Raw genomic sequence first — 19,477 nt, 5'->3', positions numbered from 1 at the left:
GGTGGCTCACGCCTGTAATCCCAGCACTTTGGGAGGCCCAGGCAGGCGGATCACGAGGTCAGGAGATCGAGACCATTCTGGCTAACACAGTGAAACCCCGTCTCTACTAAAAAAAATACAAAAAATTAGCCAGGCGTGGTGGCAGGCGCCTGTAATCCCAGCTACTCAGGAGGCTGAGGCAGGAGAATAGCATGAACCCGGGAGGTGGAGCTTGCCGTGAGCCAAGATCGCACCACTGTACTCCAGCCTGGGCGACAGAGCAAGACTCGGTTCCAAAAATATATATATATATGTGTGTATATATATGTATATATATGTATGTGTGTATATATATGTATGTGTATATATATGTATATATATGTATGTGTATATATATATGTATGTGTATACATATGTATGTGTGTGTGTGTGTGTATATATATATATATATATATTTTTTTTTTTTTGCTTCCCTTGGCATAAATGGGTTAAGTAAGTGTGTCACTAAATAGAAAAATACTCCTGTCTGCAATGAATTAGAAAGTTGCTTTTGATTCTTTATTTTTTTTTTATTTTTTTGAGACAGAGTCTCCGTCTATCTGCCCAGGCTGGAGTGGCACGATCTCAGCTCACTGCAGCCTCCGCCTCCAGGGTTCAAGTGATTCTCCTGCCTCAGCCTCCCGAGTAGCTGGGATTACAGGCATGCACCACCATACCCGGCTAATTTTTGTATTTTTAGTAGAGATGGGGTTTTACCATGTCGTTCAAGCTGGTCTCGAACTACTGACCTTGTGATGATCTGCCCGCCTCGGCCTCCCAAAGTGCTGGGATTTCAGGCATAAGCCATAGTGCCTGGCCCTTTTTTTTTCCTTTTTCTTTTTCTTTTTTTTTTTTTTTTGGAGACAGTCTCACTCTGTTGCCCAGGCTGGAGTACAGTGACACAATCACAATTCACTGCAGCCTTGACCTGCTGGACTCAGGTCGTCCTCTCACCTCAGCCTCCCAAGTTGCCAGGACAGGCATGTGCCACCATGCACAGCTAATTTGTAAAATTTTTCTGTAGAGATTAGGTCTCACCATGTTGGCCAGGCTGCTCTCAAAACTCCCGAGCTCAAGGGATCTTTCCACCTTGGCCTCTCAAAATGCTAAGATTACAGGTTGAGCCAATGTGCCTGGCATGCTTTTGGTTTTTATCTTGAAATTTAACAAAGTGGTGTCCCATATATTTAAGTATCAAATGTATAACTGAATTTTCTTTCTTTTCAGGGATCTCAAGGGCATTTCCCTTTGCCCACCTCACCTTTTCATATTTGGTAAACTGTATGCATTTGCCTCCAGCCCAAGATTATAAATATGAACTGATTGTGATCTGTATGTTCTCTCATTGGGTTCAAGCATTTCCTTACAGAAGAGCCACCGTGGAAGTCATGGGTAAATATGTATTGAATTGGTAACTCCCTCTTGGAGAATTTCTTGTGAATTACACAGCAGTAGGGGAACTCATTTAACTGGAGACATAATCTCAATTTGTAAAGTGTGGCCCATTTTCTAACATTTTTATTTTGCATACCCTCTGCTGTCTTCTGGATTGATGAAACTAACAAAGAGATTAATAAAAACCCATCTTGTCATGTACAGGGACTCATGCCTTTAATTCCAGTGTTTTGGGAGACTAAGGCAAGAACATCCTTGAGGCCAGGAGTTCGACACTGTATAACAGATATATCTGACAGCAGTAACTCAAGCACACCCTAAGAATGACCCTGTGGTCTAAGAAGAGTGTTGGTTCAGCGTTCCAAATGAAGAAATCCAGGAGTGGCCAACCTGGAGGTTTCTAAACCCCTGGCCTGTTCCTTGGAATGAGGCCCTTTGTTTTGAGCTAGGTGGAGAGTGATAAGTGAAAATACTATATAAACTGCATGCTTCTTACAAATGATAGTGGTTTTCTTGTCCAGCCTGCTGCTCCTGGACTGCCCTGTATCTAAGTCCTCAATAAACCCTATGTCTCATTTTCTTTTTTCTTTTTTTTTTTTTTTGAGATGGAGTTTTGCTTCTGTTGCCCAGGCTGAAGTGCAATGGCGTGATCTCGGCTCACTGCAACCTCCACCTCCCGGTTCAAGCAATTCTCCTGCCTCTGCCTCCCAAGTAGCTGGGATTACAGGCATGTGCCACTACACCTGGCTAATTTTGTATTTTTAGTAGAGACGGGGTTTCTGCATTTTGATCATGGTGGTCTCGAACTCCCAACCTCAGGTGATCCGCCTGCCTTGGCCTCCCAAAGTGCTGGGATTACAGGCGTGAGCCACGCGCCTAGCCCTGTGTCTCATTTTCTAGCTCTGGCTCTCATTCAGTTCTCGAACATGGTGCCATCCTTGTTGAAGTCAGTAGGGTAGGGATCAAGCATGATGGAGACCAGCTGGGCAACAGAGCATGACCCTGTCTCTACCAAAACAGCTGGGCATGGTGGCACATGCCTATAGTCCTAGCTGTGTGGGAGACTGAGGCGGGAGGATCATTTGAGCCCAGGGATTTGAGGTTACAGTGGGCCATGATTGCCCCATTGCACTCTAGCCTAGACAGCAGAGTAAGACCCTGTCTCTCACCTGGTGAAATTAACAGAAGCTTTTCATATTACTTTGCTGAAGGCTCTTAAATTGGTTTTGCTTAACCTATAAAAAACTCCTTTCAGAAAACAAGTATTCCCTTGTGAGAAAATTACCTATCAGCCCATGAGGTTGGATGGAGGATTGTATGAACTAACTTAATTCAAAGGGGATTGACCAGGCATGGTGGCTCACGCCTGTAATCCCAGCATTTTGGTAGGCTGAAGCAGGTGGATTGCCTGAGGTCAGGAGTTCGATACCAGCCTTGCCAACATGGTGAAACCTCGTCTCTTCTAAAAATCCAAAAATTAGCTGGGCATGGTGGTAGGTGTCTGTATTCCCATCTACTCTAGAGGCTGAGGCATCTTTTTATGTATTTATTTATGTTTTTGAGACATAGTCTCACTCTTGTCACCCAGGCTGGAGTGCAGTGGTGCAACCTCCGCTCACTGCAACCTCTGACTCCTGGGTCCAAGTGATTCTCTTGCCTCAACCTCCCAAGTAGCTGGGATTACAGGCATGTGCCACCATACCTGGCTAATTTTTGTATTTTTAGTAGAGACAGGGTTTCACCATGTTGGCCAGGCTGGTCTTGAACTCCTGACCTCAGGCGAGCCACCTGCCTCAGCCTCCCAAAGTGCTAGAATTACAGGCATGAGCCACCACACCCAGCAGGAGAATCGCTTGAACCCGGGAGGCGGAGTTTGCAGTGAGCTGAGATCGCACCACTGCACTCCAGCCTGGGCGACAGAGTGAGACTCTGTCTCAAAAAAAAAAAAAAAAAAGAAGAAGAAGAATCTCATTTTGAAGCCAAAACCATCAGACTGACCATTCCAATTATGTGCTGAGCATAATTTAATCTCTTGGACATTGGTGCTAACATTTCTCTGAGGTCCTAAGCTTTTTCACCATCTACTGATGTTTCCATAGACCCACTTCTGTCAAAACTGTTTAATAATTACCTAGTCAGTGTTTTCTTGTTTTTTGCTTTTTATATTTTTTGGGGGGCGGGGGGAGACGGAGTCTCGCTCTGTCTCCCAGGCTGTAGTGCAATTGCACGATCTAGGCTTACTACAACCTCTGCCTCCTGGGTTCAAGCAGTTCTTCTGTCTCAGCCTCCCAAGTAGCTGGGACTACAGGCACGTGCCACCACGCCTGGCTAATTTTTTTTTTTTTTTGAGATGTCTAGGCTGGAGTGCAGTGGCGTGATCTCTGCTCACTCCAATCTCTGCCTCCTGGGTTCACGTGTTTCTCCTGCCTCAGCCTCCCAAGTAGCGGGACTACAGGCACCCACTACCACGCCTGGCTAATTTTTTGTATTTTTAGTAGAGACGGGGTTTCACTGTCTTAGCCAGGATGGTCTCGATCTCCTGACCTCGTGATCTGCCCACCTTGGCCTCCCAAAGTGCTGGGATTACAGGCGTGAGCCACCACGCCCAGCCTACCTAGTCAGTATTAATAGGCTTTTGTATCTTCTAATTTACAACTGTTTCTCTCATGTAATATTAATTTTTCATGCAGAGCACTCCCTCCTCTCTTAAATCAATGATAATCACTTCCCATCAATGACATGAACTCATGGCTTTTACAAATGCCCAGTATGAAGAGATGGAGAGCACCAACTTTAAGTACTGTTTGAAATGCTTGTTCCTTAGTGCCATAAAGAAATAGCACTTGGCTGGGTGCGGTGGCTCACGCCTATAATCCCAGCACTTTGGGAGGCCGAGGTGGGAGGATCACCTGAGGTCGGGAGTTCGAGACCAGCCTGACCAACATGGAGAAACCCCATCTGTACTAAAAATACAAAATTAGCTGGGCATGGTGGCGCATGCCTGTAATCCCAGCTACTCAGGAGGCTGAGGCAGGAGAATGACTTGAACCAGGGAGACGGAGGTTGTGGTGAGCCAAGATCGCGCCATTGCACTCCAGCCTGGGCAACAAGAGCGAAACTCTGTCTCAACAAAAAAGAAAAGAAATAGCACTTGAACATAAATTTAATTTCCTCAGCAATGCCATTTTTACTTTCTGCAGAAACAGTACACTCGCCAGCAGTTTTGCTGTGAGAGTACACTGAACAAAGGAGACAGGGACTCCTTTGTCCGGTTTCCACTGGCTAAATACAAATTCACATTCTGTATTTGTCCTGATTGACTAGCAACTCAGAACTTTTTTAAGAGGCAAAAACAAGAGGAAAACGAAGGAGGAATTAACTTGTGGAATGCTAAGAAAGGCAAAAACACCTTCAAATAAGGAAGATGAACAGGCTATGACAATGCTTTCTTGGACCAGTATAAACATGCCAGGGCAAATATTTAGGCTAAATTGTGGGAGCTAAGAACATAAAGTACATAAATTTCTTTTATTACGGCTAGCAGATACTTAAGAATGTTAGCACAGGTCTTTGAATAAATTTTGCTTCTAAGAGAAGTTATTATTTATTCCTAATTACATGGGAGGAAAGTCTTTGAAGAGGAACCTCTGCTTTACTTTTTACAGACTGTAGCCATCACCACTACCAAGATACCATTTATTTTATTGTTTTTTGTTTCTTTGTTTGACAGAGAGTCTCGCTGTGTCACCAGGCTGCAGTGCAATGGCGCGATCTCAGCTCACAGCAACCTCTGCCTCCTGGGTTCAAGCGATTCTCCTGCCTCAGCCTCCCGAGTAGCTGGGACTACAGGCGTGTGCCACCACACCCGGCTAATTTTTTTTTGTATTTTTAGTAGAGACGGGGTTTCACCATGTTAGCCAGGATGGTCTCAATCTCCTGACCTGGTGATCCGCCTGCCTTGGCCTCCCAAAGTTTGAGGATTACAGGCGTGAGCCGCCATGCCCAGCCTTATTGTTCTTTATAAGACTGATGTCAAATTACTAAAAGCAGTTGAATGTAAGTTAGAATATCAAGTAAAGGATACTAAGTGGGAAAAAGTGTTGTTCAATTAATTTGAATGCTACAATGATTGGTGAACCCCCCAAATTTGAGACAAGTCTCAGTTAATTTAAAAAGTTTATTTTGCTGGCTAGGCGTGGTGGCTCACGCCTGTAACCCCAACACATTGGAGGGTGAGGCAGGCGGATCACGAGGGAGATCGAGACTATCCTAAACAAAGTGAAACCCCCGTCTGTACTAAAACTACAAAAATTGGCGTGGTGCCACGTGCCTGTACTCCCAGCTACTCGGGAGGCTGAGGCAGGAGAATCACTTGAACCCGGGAGGCAGAGGTTGCAGTGAGCCGAGATCGTGCCACTGCACTTGAGCCTGACCAAAGAGCGAGACTCTGTCTCATAAAAAAAAAAAGTTTATTTTGCCAAGGTTGAGGACACATGCCCGTGACACAGCCTCAGGAAGTCCTGCCGACATGTGCCCATGGTGGTTGGGGTACAGGTTGGTTTTATACTTTTTAGGGAGACATGAGACATCAGTGAATATATGTAAGAAGTACATTGGTTCCGACCAGAAAGGCGGGAACAACTCAAAGCAGGGAGGGGATTTCCAGGTCACAGGTAGACAGGTAGAGAGACAAATAGTTGCATTCTTTTAATTTCTGATAAGTCCTTCCAAAGGAGGCAATCAGAATAGGCGTCTATCTCAGTGAGGAGAGGGAAGACTTTGAATAGAATGGGAGGCAAGTTTGCCCTGAGCAGTTCCCAGATTGACTTTCCCTTTAGCTTAGTAATTTTGAGGCCACAAGATTTTCCTTTCACAGATTCTATCAGCAGGAGGATTGTTTTCTGTAGGAATCACAGAGATTCAGCTTTGCACTCCTGCTTTAGGGGAGCACATCTCTAACTTCCTTCATTTGCCTTAGGCACTCTAATGCTTCTGAGGGCCTTCAGAAACATTATAACATAATAACGTTTATCAGCCTCTGCTTCCAGTGCAGGTATTTTGCGACTGAACGACTGTTTCAAACGGTGTGGTAATTTGGATTTTTAGCCTTTGGGAGAATCCTAAATAATAGTTTTAGCTTGAGCTCCCTATTATTTACCTTGAGCTCCCCGAAATCTGAAGTAGTATTTTTCCAAATTCTTGAGTGATTAGTTACAGACACTAGTCTCCAGGAATCTCAGTACGGCTTCTAAGGCTAGGTGAGACCCGTCCTCTGCCCTAGAAAGGCGCCTTTTTTTTTGTTTTGTTTTGTTTTGTTTTTTTTGTTTGAGAAAGAGTCTTGCTCTGTCGCCCAGGCTGGAGTGCAGTGGCGCGATCTCAGCTCACTGCAAGGTCCGCCTCCCAGGTTCACGCCATTCTCCAGCCTCAGCCTCCGGAGTAGCTGTGACTCTAGGTGCCCACCACCACGCCCAGCTAACTGTTTTGTTTTTTTTTTTGAATTTTTAGTAGACACGGGGTTTCACCCTGTTAGCCAGGATGGTCTCCATCTCCTGACCTTGTGATCCGCCCACCTCCGCCTCCCAAAGTGCTGAGATTACAGGCTTGAGCCACTGCGCCCGGCCAGAAGGGTGCGCTTTTTAAGGAGAGCCGCTGACCTGATGGCGGGCTTTTCCTGCAGGCGGACTCTGGGTATCACCCTTTTTAGCGCCCTGGAAAGTAGGGAACTACATTACCCAGAAAGCTCTGCGTTAAACGACAGCCGGTCAGAGCCAATGAGCACTCGGAAAGAAGGCATTTCCACGTGTACACGTAACGTCTAAGGCTGAGACTTCCTGGGTCTCTAGTAGCGGTTGTGTATCGGTGATGTGGGTGTTTCCCCAGTTTGTGGCCCCTGAGTGCTGGGTGGGACCGCGGTGACTGAACCTAGAAGGTGGAGAGGAATCGTCCTCGGTGCCCAGAGGCGGCTCTGCAGCCCCGTGACGGCGACCACTGCTCCCGGGCTGTGCTCCCCCAAGTAGTCCGATGGCAGCGGCTGCGCGGAGGCACCCGACTCAGGTAATTGTGGCGCCTTCTGTGCCCTCAGGTCACCCCATCGTCACCCAGGTCCTAAACCAGCGAGGGAGCGGCTCCTGCTCACGGGTCTGTAGACGGTATCCAGCGTAGGGACACTGAGGCGCTCGCAGGAGGGGTCCCTGTGTAACTGTCCAGTGGGTTCACCTTGCAAGCTGCCTAGACAGAGCCGATTTATGAAGACTGGGGAATTGCGATGGAGAAATAGTAATTGACGCGGAGCCGTCCGGCTATTCTGGAGACAGGAGTTTTATTATTATTCAAATTAGTCTCCATTAACATTCCGGGATCAGAGTTTTCAAAATTAATTTGGCGGTAAGGGTTGGGAACTGGGGAGTGCTGATCCATCAGGTTGGAGATGGATTCATAGGGAGTTAAAAGTGAGTTTTTCATGCTGTTTTCTGTTCTGGGTGGGATGGCAGAACTGATTGACCCAGATTACCGGTCTGTGTGTTGTCAGCTGATCCATCCAGTGCAGGATCTGCAAAATACCTCAAGCACTGCTCTTAGGTTTTACAATAGTGATTTATCTTCGGGAGCAACTTGGAGAGGTTCAGACTTGGAGCCAGAAGCTGCATGACCCCTAAATGGTAATTTCTTATCTTGTAGCTAATTTGTTAGTCCTGCAAAGGCAGGCTGGTCTCCAGGCAAGAAGGGGTTTTTTTCAGGAAAGGGCTATTATCAATTTTGTTTCAGAGTGAAACCATGAACTGAATTCCTTCCCTAAGTTAATTCAGCCTATACCCAGGAATGAACAAGGACAGCTGAAAGGTGGAAGCAAGATGGAGTCAGTTAGGTCTGATTTCTTTCACTGTCATAATTTCCTCAGTTATAATTTTATGAAGCCGGTTTCACCTGTTTCTGACACCCGTGGGATGTGGTGGGGAGAGCAACAAGCACAGGGAGGGGCGCAGGCAATGGCCTGGAGATGGACGGAGCCGGGCGAATGGAATCTGTCTGGAACAAAGTGTGAGGTGGAGCTCTCCCTGGAAGAGTAAGCAGACCGAGGGCTGTGCATTCATCGTGAGGATGCTAGAAGCCATGGAGAGTTTTGAAGAAAGGAGGGACATGATCCAAATCCAGGCTTTTAAGGTTTCCCAAAGGACATTCAAAGGAAGAACATCATAGAGAGGATGAAGACTTTGGGGTCTTGGGAGGTTGAATCCTTTTTGTAGCTCACATAGGTGGTAGAGATGACATTTTGCACTGAGACAGGCAGGTCAGACAACCAGCCGTAGGGTTACCTGGTTCCGGGGACAAGAAAGGATTCAGGGAGGCCTGAGCTTATCAAATCCCGTGACATGTTTGTAATGTCTGCCTCTCCCCTCAGGCACTCCTGGCTACAGAAGCACTTAGGGAACCCACACAGTAAAGTGGAGGGTGTTCAATCCCCTCATTGGTCCTGACCCCATCCACAGGTTCTCTAGCTTGTGGTGCCCTGGGACTCTTAAGTGCCATTTTTTCAGTCCTTTGATCCAAGGACCCTGGAGAATCTCTAAAGCCAGGATACTAAGGCCATGGCAGGTTATATGCAAGTGTGCCCATTTCTGTCAACCAATGTAAACACTCTTGTAAGATTAACCCAGGATTTGCTACCAGGTTGTGAAATGCTTAGAGATAAAACAGATCAAAGTCAGGAGGTGATATTACCACAGTTCTATCTGGCTACAGGCTTCATCTGGTTGGACCTTGGTGCACACACTATGGGTTGAGGGAAGAGAAAGAAAGGTCAGAGATAAGGTTCCTGCCATAATCCAGGTGAGGGTTAGTGGATCAGATACGTGGCAAATCACATGAGTCTGGATTCAGGATTCACTTTTTGTAAAGAGACAGCTAGGTTTTCTTTCCTTCCTTCCTTTTTCTTTCTTTCTTTTTTGTGGAATTTCGGTCTTGTCGCCCACGCTGGAGTGCAATGGTGCAATCTCGGCTCACTGGAACTTCTGCCTCCCAGGTTCAAGCGATTCTCCTGCCTCAGCCTCCAAGGTAGCTTGCCACCACACCCAGCTAGTTTTTGTATTTTTAGTAGAGACGGGGTTTCATCATGTTGGCCAGACTGGTCTCGAACTCCTGACCTCAGGTGATTTGCCTGCCTCAGCCTCCCAAAGTGCTGGGATTACAGACATGAGCCATCACGCCTGGCAGACAGCTAGGTTTTCTAATGTGGATGATAAGGGCATGAAAGAGGAATCAGGCATGAGCCCAAGGTTTTTGATCTTAGCACCTGTAACCATGGACGCTGCATCAGCTGATATGAAGTTGGTATTGACATAATATTGACTGTGGATATCAATAGTGTTGTTTTGGCATATGAAGAGTCAGTGACCAATAAATGGTGGCATCAAATGGATAACTAGACATACAGGATGGGGTATCTGGGAGGGTGTTGATACTGGAGACATCCAATATATGAAAACTAATAGGTGAACTACAGTAAGTTAGTTATGGGTCCACTTAGGAAGACATGCTTCAGATTTTGGTGGTAAATCTTTTCAGGGGCCAGGAAGGTGTGACTACAGGCTGAGGAGTGGATCTCTTACTTACGTCCCTGAGTGATGTTATTGAGCTTCCTAAACACCTGAGAGGGTGTGAGTGACCATCATGGCAGGTGTATCAGACAGTAGAGTTTGGAAGGGGACATAGACATCTGAGGAGAGAATAGACAAGAGATAGATGCATGCACAAGCATAGGAGTAAGGAAGATGACACTTATGCCTGAGTTGGTGCCAAGTTGTAACTATTTATCACTGTCTGGACTCATAAAAGTTTCGAGATGACTTTGGGAGTGCCTGGGGAGTTTCGTTCAGCCCGGTGCATATGGGCAGTGAAAAATATGCTCATCTGTGATAGTAGATTTGGTTTGGTTCACAAATCCAGGGGCTGGGCTTTAAACAGCATTAGATGGACAGAGGAGGGTTGCTACAGCTGAGGTCTCAGCTGGTGCAGCACAAAAGTGAAATAGGGCCATGGATATCTGAAGCCACATGTGGTTCTGTGTGGCTATGGAGTCATTCTGGGAGACATTCACAGGATGATTTGGGATTACCACTGCTATTGTAAACCATGGAAATACTGTGTTAATATTGGATTCTATTTGTATTTGTCAAGCATAGTCTGGATGCTTATCCACATTTTGGTATAAGGCCAGAATTGAAGGCCCAATATGATGTGTCACTTTGACATCTTGTGATAGTGGGACAACCTTAAAAGGTGTGAATACAAATCTCATTCCCACTCTGCTCTCTTGAATAACGTATCCTAGCCTAACAGCAGGTTTTATAAAGGTGATAAGGCAGGGTTCCAGGTTTTTATATTTTGTGGTGGGTTTCAATTCCATCCCTACCACCAGAGTTATGGAAACAAACCATTGCATATTCCCAAGGGAATCATGGGCTGTTATACCCTCTTCATCTTGTGAAATAATTTTATTTGTGGGGGCTGGGTACAGTGGCCCACCCCTGTAATCTCACTTTTGGAGGCCAAGGCGGGTGGATCACTTGAGACCAGGAGTTCAAGACCAGCCTTGCCAACATGGTGAAACCCTGTCTCTACTAAAAAAAAAAATACAAAAATTAGCTGGCTATAGTGGTGCATGGCTGTAATCCCGGCTACTTGGGAGGCTGAGGCATGAGAATCACTTGAACCCAGGAGGCGGAGGCTGCAGAGAGCCAAGATCATGCCACTGCATTCCAGCCTGGGTGACAGAGCTAGACTATGCCTCAAAAAAGACCCCAAAAAACAAAGTTCTATTTGTGGGGATGCCAGAGAGAGGCTGATGGTGGGGAAAACTCAGGTAGGGGTGACCATGGGCATGTGTCTGTGCAGTATAAAGAATGATGTATGTTTAGAGAGCGAGTTTGTCCAGTGGGCTCAGGCAGCTGCCCTGGGCTTTACATGAGCTTGGATATCGCTATTCAGAAGGAAATTGACCTTTTTATGTCAGGACCTCAGCATGGATACCTATTTGTCCACTTACTGCTTATTGCTGATGGCAATTGACCAGTGGGCCCATGAAGAGACAAAGGCACCAGTGGACATGGTTTCAGCTCTGCGTTGGGGACCTTGGGAGGAGGATGGGCAACGGTAGGTATGTGGGGGAGGTGGGTTGTGGTACCTCAGCAGAGGGGCTGTTTGTGGTTTCATCTGTCACTATCATGGCAGGGCACTGTGACCTTTGAAGATGTGGCTGTGAACTTTTCCCAGGAGGAGTGGTGTCTTCTTAGTGAGGCTCAGAGGTGTTTGTACCGTGATGTGATGCTAGAGAACCTGGCTCTCATATCCTCGCTGGGTAAGTTGCTCATGCTCACCTTTGTGACCTGAGCTAGTGTTACTGTTCCCCTGTTTTTCATTGACAGGACTGTCTTTCTCACTTAAGGAGCCTGGACACAGGTTCCTTCTATACTTCTCTGTGTAAGTTGTGTGGTTGGTAGGAGTAAGGTGTGCGTATTGCCTTTTCCTCTCCTTAAGCACTTCCAACACCTCTGCTCCAGGCTCCCAGGGAAGGAGTCAGTGTCAGGAGTCTTATAGGCACCTAAGTGTATCCACTTTGCCTGCTCTCTGGCTATCAGGTGACTGTCCAAATCGGTAGCTCTTGTGTGCCCAGGTTCTATTAACACTTCCTTCCTCTATCTGACAATCCTTCGTGCCTCCCTGTGCCAAGAATTACCTTCATTGACATTGTCACTACCTACATAGACCATAGACTCTTCTTGCAAGACCCTGCTTAGGAATTCTCTTGTAATACTTAGCTTACTCTCCTGTGGGCTGTCAGGTGCTTAGTTGTCCTGAGCTAGTGTTGGCTGTTCATCTCTGCTGTCTCTCCCTTCATACTTATATCATCCAGTCATATGTACCGGGGGTGAGATGGAGAGTCCTCCGTGTTTGACAAGATGTGGTTCAATTCAGGCTCATCACGATAGGCTCAAAGGGAACCTGTCCTTCAGGAGTGCCATGCTGGGGGAAGGCATGACTTCAGGGGTTTATCCAAATCATACCAGAAACCATTTATATTTGCCAAGTATTTTTGTGGCAATATGAGTAAGGCACACACTATTTGTCCTTTTCTCCCCATTGTTGAGAGTTTCACACTTGTTAGTTCTCTACCTTTTCACTTCTACTGTGATATCCACCCCAGCACTAATACTCACATCTCTAGACTCCACATCTCACCCATTTTTCTTGTGCTTTCATCTGCAGTTATCTCTGATATTGGTGTATCGATTACGTATTAGGAAGTATATGCCCTATGTTAAACCATCCATGACCACCCTCTGCTGTGTTGTACTCATGTTTTCTTGGTCTTGACATATGCTTCTATATATATTTTTATTTTTATTTTTACTTTTTGAGATGGAGTTTCACTCTTGTTGCCCAACCTGGAGTGCAATGGCACAATCTTGGCTCACTGCAACCTCTGCTTCCCAGGTTGAAGTGATTTTCCTGCCTCAGCCTCCCAAGTAGCTGGGATTACAGGCCTGTGCCACCACACCTGGCTAATTTTTTGTGTTTTTAGTAGACACGGGGTTTCACCGTGTTAGCCAGGCTCGTCTCCAACTACTGAACTCAGGTTATCCACCTGCCTTGGCCTTGCAAAGTGCTGGGATTACAGGCATGAGCCACTGCGCTCAGTCCATATGCTTCTACATAGCACTTACATGTCATTAGGAGATAAGGTCCCGTACACAACTTGTGTTTAGAGGAAGGAGCTGTGGACCCTGCCTCTACTCCCTGTGTTGCATGTATGCTTGTGCTCTTTACGTTATGAGGCCTCCTGGATTCTGTGACCTTTATAGCCCAGTAATGCTAGGCAGCTCATTCTTCTTTTTATTATTATTATTATTATTATTATTTTGAGATGGAGTCTCTCTGTTATCCAGGCTGCAGTGCAGTGGTGTGATCATGGCTCAATGCAAACCTCCACCTTCCGGGTTCAAATGATTCTCCTGCCTCAGCCTCCTGAGTAGCTGGGATTACAGGTGCCCACCACCACATCCAGCTAATTTTTGTATTTTTAGTAGAGATGGGGTTTCACCATGTTGGTCACGCTGGTCTTGAACTTCTGACCTCAGGTGATCCACCTGCCTCAGCCTCCCAAAGTGCTGGGATTACAGGCGTGAGCCACCGCACCCTGCCAGCAGCCCCATCTTCAACTTGAAGCCAACATTGTGTTCCTGCAAATATTTCTATAGAATAATTCCTCAATTTGTGAGACATACTTGTGGGTGGGCTGTGCCTTCCCATTAGAGGTACTTTGCACTTGACCAGCATTTTCTTGCTTTCAGGTTGTTGGTGTGGATCAAAAGATGAGGAGGCACCATGTAAGCAGAGAATTTCTCTACAAAGAGAGTCTCAGAGCAGGACTCCTAGGACAGTTATTTCTCCTAAGAAGGCTCACCCCTGTGAAATGTGTGGCCTCATCTTGGAGGATGTTTATCACTTTGCTGACCACCAGGAAACTCATCACAAGCAGAAGCTGAACAGGAGTGGAGCATGTGGAAAAAACTTGGATGACACTGCAAACCTTCATCAGCACCAGAAACAGCATATTGGAGAGAAATTCTACAGAAAGAGTGTCAGAGAAACGTCATTTGTAAAGAAACGTAAGCTCAGGGTGTCACAGGAGCCATTTGTCTTCCACGAGTTTGGGAAGGACATTCTGCCCAGTTCAGGATTGTGCCAAGAAGAAGCCGCTTACCCTGTAGAGAAGACAGACAGTGAAACTACGCATGGCCCACCCTTTCAGGAGGGAAAAACTAATTACAAGTGTGGAAAATGCACAAAAGCCTTCAGCACCAAGCACTCAGTTATTCCACACCAGAAACTTTTCACTAGAGATGGATGTTATGTGTGCAGTGATTGTGGAAAATCCTTTAGCAGATATGTCAGCTTCGGTAATCATCAGCGAGATCACACTGGAAAAGGACCTTATGATTGCAGAGAGTGTGGGAAATCTTATAGTCGAAAGAGCAGCCTTATTCAACATCAACAAGTCCACACTGGAAAGACAGCTTATCCCTGTGAGGAATGTGGGAAATCTTTTAGTCAGAAGGGCAGCCTTATTAGCCATCAGCGTGTTCACACTGGAGAAGGGCCTTATGAGTGTAGAGAATATGGGAAATCTTTTGGTCAAAAGGGTAACCTCATTCAACATCAGCGACGTCACACTGGAGAGACAGCTTATCACTGTGGGGAATGTGGGAAATCTTTTCATCAGAAGTTCTGCTTTATTAACCATCAGCGTGTTCACACTGGAGAAAGGCCTTACAAGTGTGGAGAATGTGGGAAATCTTTTGGTCAAAAGGGCAACCTCGTTCAACATCAGCGAGGTCACACTGGAGAAAGGCCTTATGAGTGCAAGGAATGTGGGAAATCATTTAGGTACAGATCCCACCTCACTGAACACCAGAGACTTCACACTGGGGAAAGACCTTACAGTTGCAGGGAATGTGGGAAATTATTTAACAGGAAGTATCATCTTCTTGTTCATGAGAGAGTTCACACTGGAGAAAGGCCATATGCGTGTGAGGTATGTGGGAAATTATTTGGTAATAAGAACTGCGTGACTATACATCAGAGGATTCACACTGGAGAAAGGCCGTATGAATGCAGTGAATGTGGGAAATCATTTCTTTCCAGCTCTGCACTTCATGTTCATAAAAGAGTTCATTCTGGACAAAAGCCTTATAAGTGCAGTGAATGTGGAAAATCCTTTTCTGAATGTTCCAGTCTCATTAAACACAGGAGAATTCACACTGGAGAAAGGCCTTATGAATGTACCAAATGTGGAAAAACATTTCAGCGAAGCTCTACCCTCCTTCATCATCAGAGTTCACACAGGAGAAAGGCCTTATGAGTGCAGTGAATATGGGAAATCTTTTGCTGAAACATCCCATCTCATTAAACACGGGAGAGCTCATACTGGAGAAAGGCCTTATGAGTGCTGTCAATGTGGGAAACATCAGAATGTCTGCTCTCCTTGGTCTTAAAAGACTTTGCGTTGGAACGGAGTCTCATTCTGTCACCCAGGCTGGAGTGTAGTTGTGCAATCTTGGCTCACTGCAACTTGGGCCTCCCAGGTTCAAGTGATTCTCCTACCTCAGCCTCCCAAGGAGCTGAGATTATGAGTATACAACACCATGCCCGGCCAAATACTTGGTTTTCAGTACCACAAGAGCTATGAGCTGGTTGTCCACTTCATGTGGAATCATAAGTGTCCCCAAGTGAGAATACATATAGATTACCAGGCAGTAAAACAGTTAAGATGCCACCGTAGCTTTCTTTCTATTCAACATCTTTCTAAGGTTACCTTACTACTTCTTTTGTTCCAAGTTTGTATTTCCTCAGAGTTCTCACGTATGGAAAGGATACACACTTTGTAGAAACAAGAACTTTATGTTATCCAAGTTCTAGGTTAGCCATGAGCTCCAATTACCTCAGAGCTCTGAGTCCTCTACTCAATACCCGTTGAGATTTATGTGTTCTGAGGCTTTTGTCTTCTAGCTACTTATGTCATTCTCCATGGGTAACGTCATTCATCCACATTAACTAATTTCCTCAATCCAAGCTCTTTTCTAGAGATAATCTCCAGTCCCTGTGCAGACACTGTCATTGCACTTTCTGCTGAAACGGTAGTTTCTTGCCAGCAAGGTGAGATTATGGAATCCAGAATTTTTTCTCAGGGGCCACATGCCCATTTCCCCACTTGCATGAATGTCGACACTGCAGCCACTGTTTTGTCAGTAAATGTGAATTTGTCAAGTAATCACTTTTCCCAGGGAAATGTCCCAATCAGAAGAAGATTATCTGGGACACCGATACTGACAGGGAGATGGGACATTCTGAGGGACACGGAGGCAGGGTACCACCTCCTCAGCTTCCCTGAGGGCTGCCTAGAATCTCTCTGTTTCCTCTCACTCTGAATTATTCTTCCTCTCATGGCTGACCAAACACATGGAACCTCACAAAGTCCATTGTAAGAGCTTTATCTTTGTGAAGTGAAGAACATGAAGACAGTTTCAATCAAAGTTATTGAGTGGACACTTAATGTCTTTATAACATTTTTTAGATATGTGTTTTTTGGGGAGCATAATTTGCAAATGGAATCTCTGTTATTTTACTGAGGTGCTTCATGGATACAAGAGTTAAAACTTCCTGTCCCATTTAGTGAAACAAAAGGTTAAGAAATGTGGATAAAGCTTGTAAGTTAGAAATGGCAAGATAATCAGCTATATGAAGAATCTCAGCTGGGTGTTTTGGCTCAGGCCTGTAATCCTAGCACTTTGGGAGGCTGAGGTGGGTGGCTTACAAGGTCAGGAGTTCAAGACCACCCTGGCCAATATGGTGAAACCCTGTCTCCACTAAAAATACAAATATTACCCAAGCATAGTGGTGGGTGCCTGTAGTCCCAGCTACTTGGGAGGCTGAGGCAGGAGAATTCGTTAAACCTGGGAGGTGGAGGTTGCAGTGAGCCGAGATCACACCACTGCACTCCAGCCTGGTGACAGAGCAAGACTCCGTCTCAAAAAAAAAAAAAAAAAAAAATCAATCCCTAAATGTTAGTTTTATAACAGCAGGTTATATGGGCTTAGATATTATCCCTAAAAAAAAATTTTTTTTTTTTTTGAGACCGTCTCACTCTGTCACCCAGGCTGAAGTGCAATGGCATGGTTTTGGCTCATTGCAACCTCCACCTCCCAGGTTCAAGTGATTCTCTTGCCTCAGCCTCCCGAGTAGCTGGGCCTATAGGTTCCCTCCACCACGCCCAGCTAATTTTTGTATTTTTAGTAGAGATGGGCTTTCACTATGTTAGCCAGGGTGGTCTCAAACTCCTGACCTCATGATCTACCCCCCTCAGCCTCCTAAAGTGCTGGGATTACAGGCATCTGCCACCGCACTCGGCTTATACCTAGAAATCCTATGATAGCATGATGTGTAGGCACCTAAAAGCATGGCACTTGAGAAATGTGAATAAAAGATTGTAAGTTACAAATAGCAAGGTACAATCAGATGTTAACAGTCTCAACCCCTAAATGTCACCTTGTATTACAGCATGTTATATAAGCACATATAGATAGGCACATACATGAAGTAGTGATACTTCATTCTCAGTAATATTTTTCATCCTTCTCACTGGAAAGATCTTTGATGATTTTTAATCAACATAGGAGTTTCAATGATATCTAGAAGTTTAAAAGGGCTTGTTCAAACAAATTATGACCATACACCCTGAAGAGTGTGTTTCTGTCTCTTGTGGTGTAAATTTTTATTTCATTACACCCAATTATGTTCCCACAAAACCTTTATAATTGGGAAATTAAGGAGCCTTCCTCGGAAATGGAGGTTGCAATCAGCTGAGATGGTATCACTGCACTCTAGCCTGGGCAACAGAGCAAGACCCTGCCTCAAAAAAAACAAAACTTTTTTCTTCATAAACTACAGTTGATATAGGCAAAACTTTCAGTACTAAGCAATTTTAGTCTCTGCAGGCTCTTGTCTTGAATTAATACAACTTTTGTTAATTCTCTTATGAAGTTAAATCTTCCTGCTTGTATGCAACTTATATGTTGAAATTTTTTTTGTACAAAAGATTCATACATCTTTCCTGTTTGAAATTATTTTACCATGCTTCATCAATCTAATGTTTGTTATTTTTATTACACCAGTAACTTCCTCATTGTGTTGAATCTGAAAGTGGCATAGAAATTGATATGTACCTAGAAATGTTTAGCCAGTCGGTGTGTATTTGATGTAGCAGTTTTTTCCTTTGAATCACATACTCTAAGAGAAGTAACTTCCTCTTGCTAACCTCTACTTTGCCTAAGTGATGAATTAATCCTCTTTAGATGATTATAGTTATCTTTTCAACACTTAGCAAGAAAGAATCTATAAAGAAGAACTATAAATCTGTAAAGAATTTTCCCAGCCGGGCGCGGTGGCTTTGGTTCAGCGCTTCTCAGCCTTTTGGCTAAGATCAAGTGTGAGACGCAGTTTCACTCTTATTGCCCAGGCTGGAGTGCAATGGTGAAATCTTGGCTCACCGCAACCTCCACCTCCCAGGTTCCAACGATTCTCCTGCCTCAGCCTCCAGAGTAGCTGGGATTACAGGCACCCACCACCACACCTGGCTACTTTTTTATATTTTTAGTAGTGACAGGATTTCACCCTTTTGGTCAGGCTGGACTCGAACTCCTGACCTCAGGTGACGCACATGCCTTGGCCTCCCAAAGTGCTGGGATTACAGGCATGAGCCACTGCACCCAGCCCCCAGCATCATTTTCTTCAGAGAACATTCGAGCATTCTTCATGATGGCTGGGCTTCTTTTTTTTTTTTTTTTTTTTTGAGATGGAGTTTCACTCTTGTTGCCCAGGCTGGAGTGCAATGGCACAATCTTGGCTCACCACAACTTCTGCCTCCCGAGTTCAAGTAATTCTGCCTCAGCCTCCCGAGTAGCTGGGATTATAGGCATGCACAATCACACCCGGCTAATTTTGTATTTTTAGTAGAGATGAGGTTTCTCCATGTTGATCAAGCTAGTCAGGAACGCCCGACCTCAGGCGATCTGCCCGCCTTGACCTCCCAAAGTGCTGGGATTACAGGCGTGGGCCACCATGCCCAGCGATTCCTGGGCTTTCATTGGGTATTAAGTCTACAAACAGCACCTTCAATTTAAACTGTCAATTAAAGTTCTTAAGATTTAGGAAGTGATGGAGCTTGGAAAGTTATGAGATTACAAAATCCCTGAAAGTCCATTAGAAAAACCACAAGATGGAAAAAAATATAAACCAGGCCACAAAGAAGCTTCAGAGGTCCCTGCTGGCCCAGGGACAGATACCTGGCAGTGTCCAGCATCAAAGTGAACATGATCTGCTTTCAAAGGCAGGGGCTTAAAGCGAGGGTGGTGTGGGACTGGTGGAGGCAAAGTGTTGGGGTGATCAGACCCAACACCAGGTCACTGGGGCTATGAAGTCTGGCAGAATCAAAGGAATGAGACAAGACAAG

The 19,477-nt window shown here is 45.3% G+C and overlaps 2 protein-coding genes across 10 annotated transcripts in view; both read left to right on the top strand.

The window, feature by feature from the left end:
- LOC129020304 (zinc finger protein 418-like) overlaps positions 1 to 11,763 on the top strand; it is a 35,320-nt gene extending 23,557 nt beyond the window's left edge. For 5 of the 9 annotated variants that reach the window (XM_054464445.2, XM_063658571.1, XM_063658574.1 and 2 more), the window contains one exon: positions 1,246 to 1,603. The gene's annotated coding sequence lies outside the window, so the exon portion shown is untranslated. The other 4 variants (XM_063658568.1, XM_054464442.2, XM_063658569.1 and 1 more) reach the window with 3 other exon arrangements.
- On the top strand, positions 7,119 to 19,445 carry LOC129020306 (zinc finger protein 417). The gene is made up of 3 exons (XM_054464449.2): positions 7,119 to 7,467; positions 11,641 to 11,767; positions 13,761 to 19,445. Exons 1-3 carry the CDS (start codon positions 7,435 to 7,437, stop codon positions 15,329 to 15,331), a joined length of 1,731 nt encoding a protein of 576 aa, XP_054320424.1. The 5' UTR covers positions 7,119 to 7,434; the 3' UTR covers positions 15,332 to 19,445.
- Positions 19,446 to 19,477: the final 32 nt, after the last annotated feature.

The sequence above is a fragment of the Pongo pygmaeus genome, chromosome 20 (genome assembly GCF_028885625.2).
Source record: "Pongo pygmaeus isolate AG05252 chromosome 20, NHGRI_mPonPyg2-v2.0_pri, whole genome shotgun sequence".
NCBI lineage: Eukaryota > Metazoa > Chordata > Mammalia > Primates > Hominidae > Pongo > Pongo pygmaeus.
The sequence above is the reverse complement of the archived record's forward strand: the minus strand, read 5'-3'. Positions and strand labels throughout refer to the sequence as shown.

Excerpts from the sequence above, each read along its gene's own strand:
- LOC129020306 (XM_054464449.2), top strand. The coding sequence starts at position 7,435 with ATGGCAGCGGCTGCGCGGAGGCACCCGACTCAG. Across the intron at positions 7,468-11,640 it reads CGCGGAGGCACCCGACTCAG|GGCACTGTGACCTTTGAAGA; the intron begins GTAATTGTGGCG and ends CTATCATGGCAG. Across the intron at positions 11,768-13,760 it reads GGCTCTCATATCCTCGCTGG|GTTGTTGGTGTGGATCAAAA; the intron begins GTAAGTTGCTCA and ends TCTTGCTTTCAG.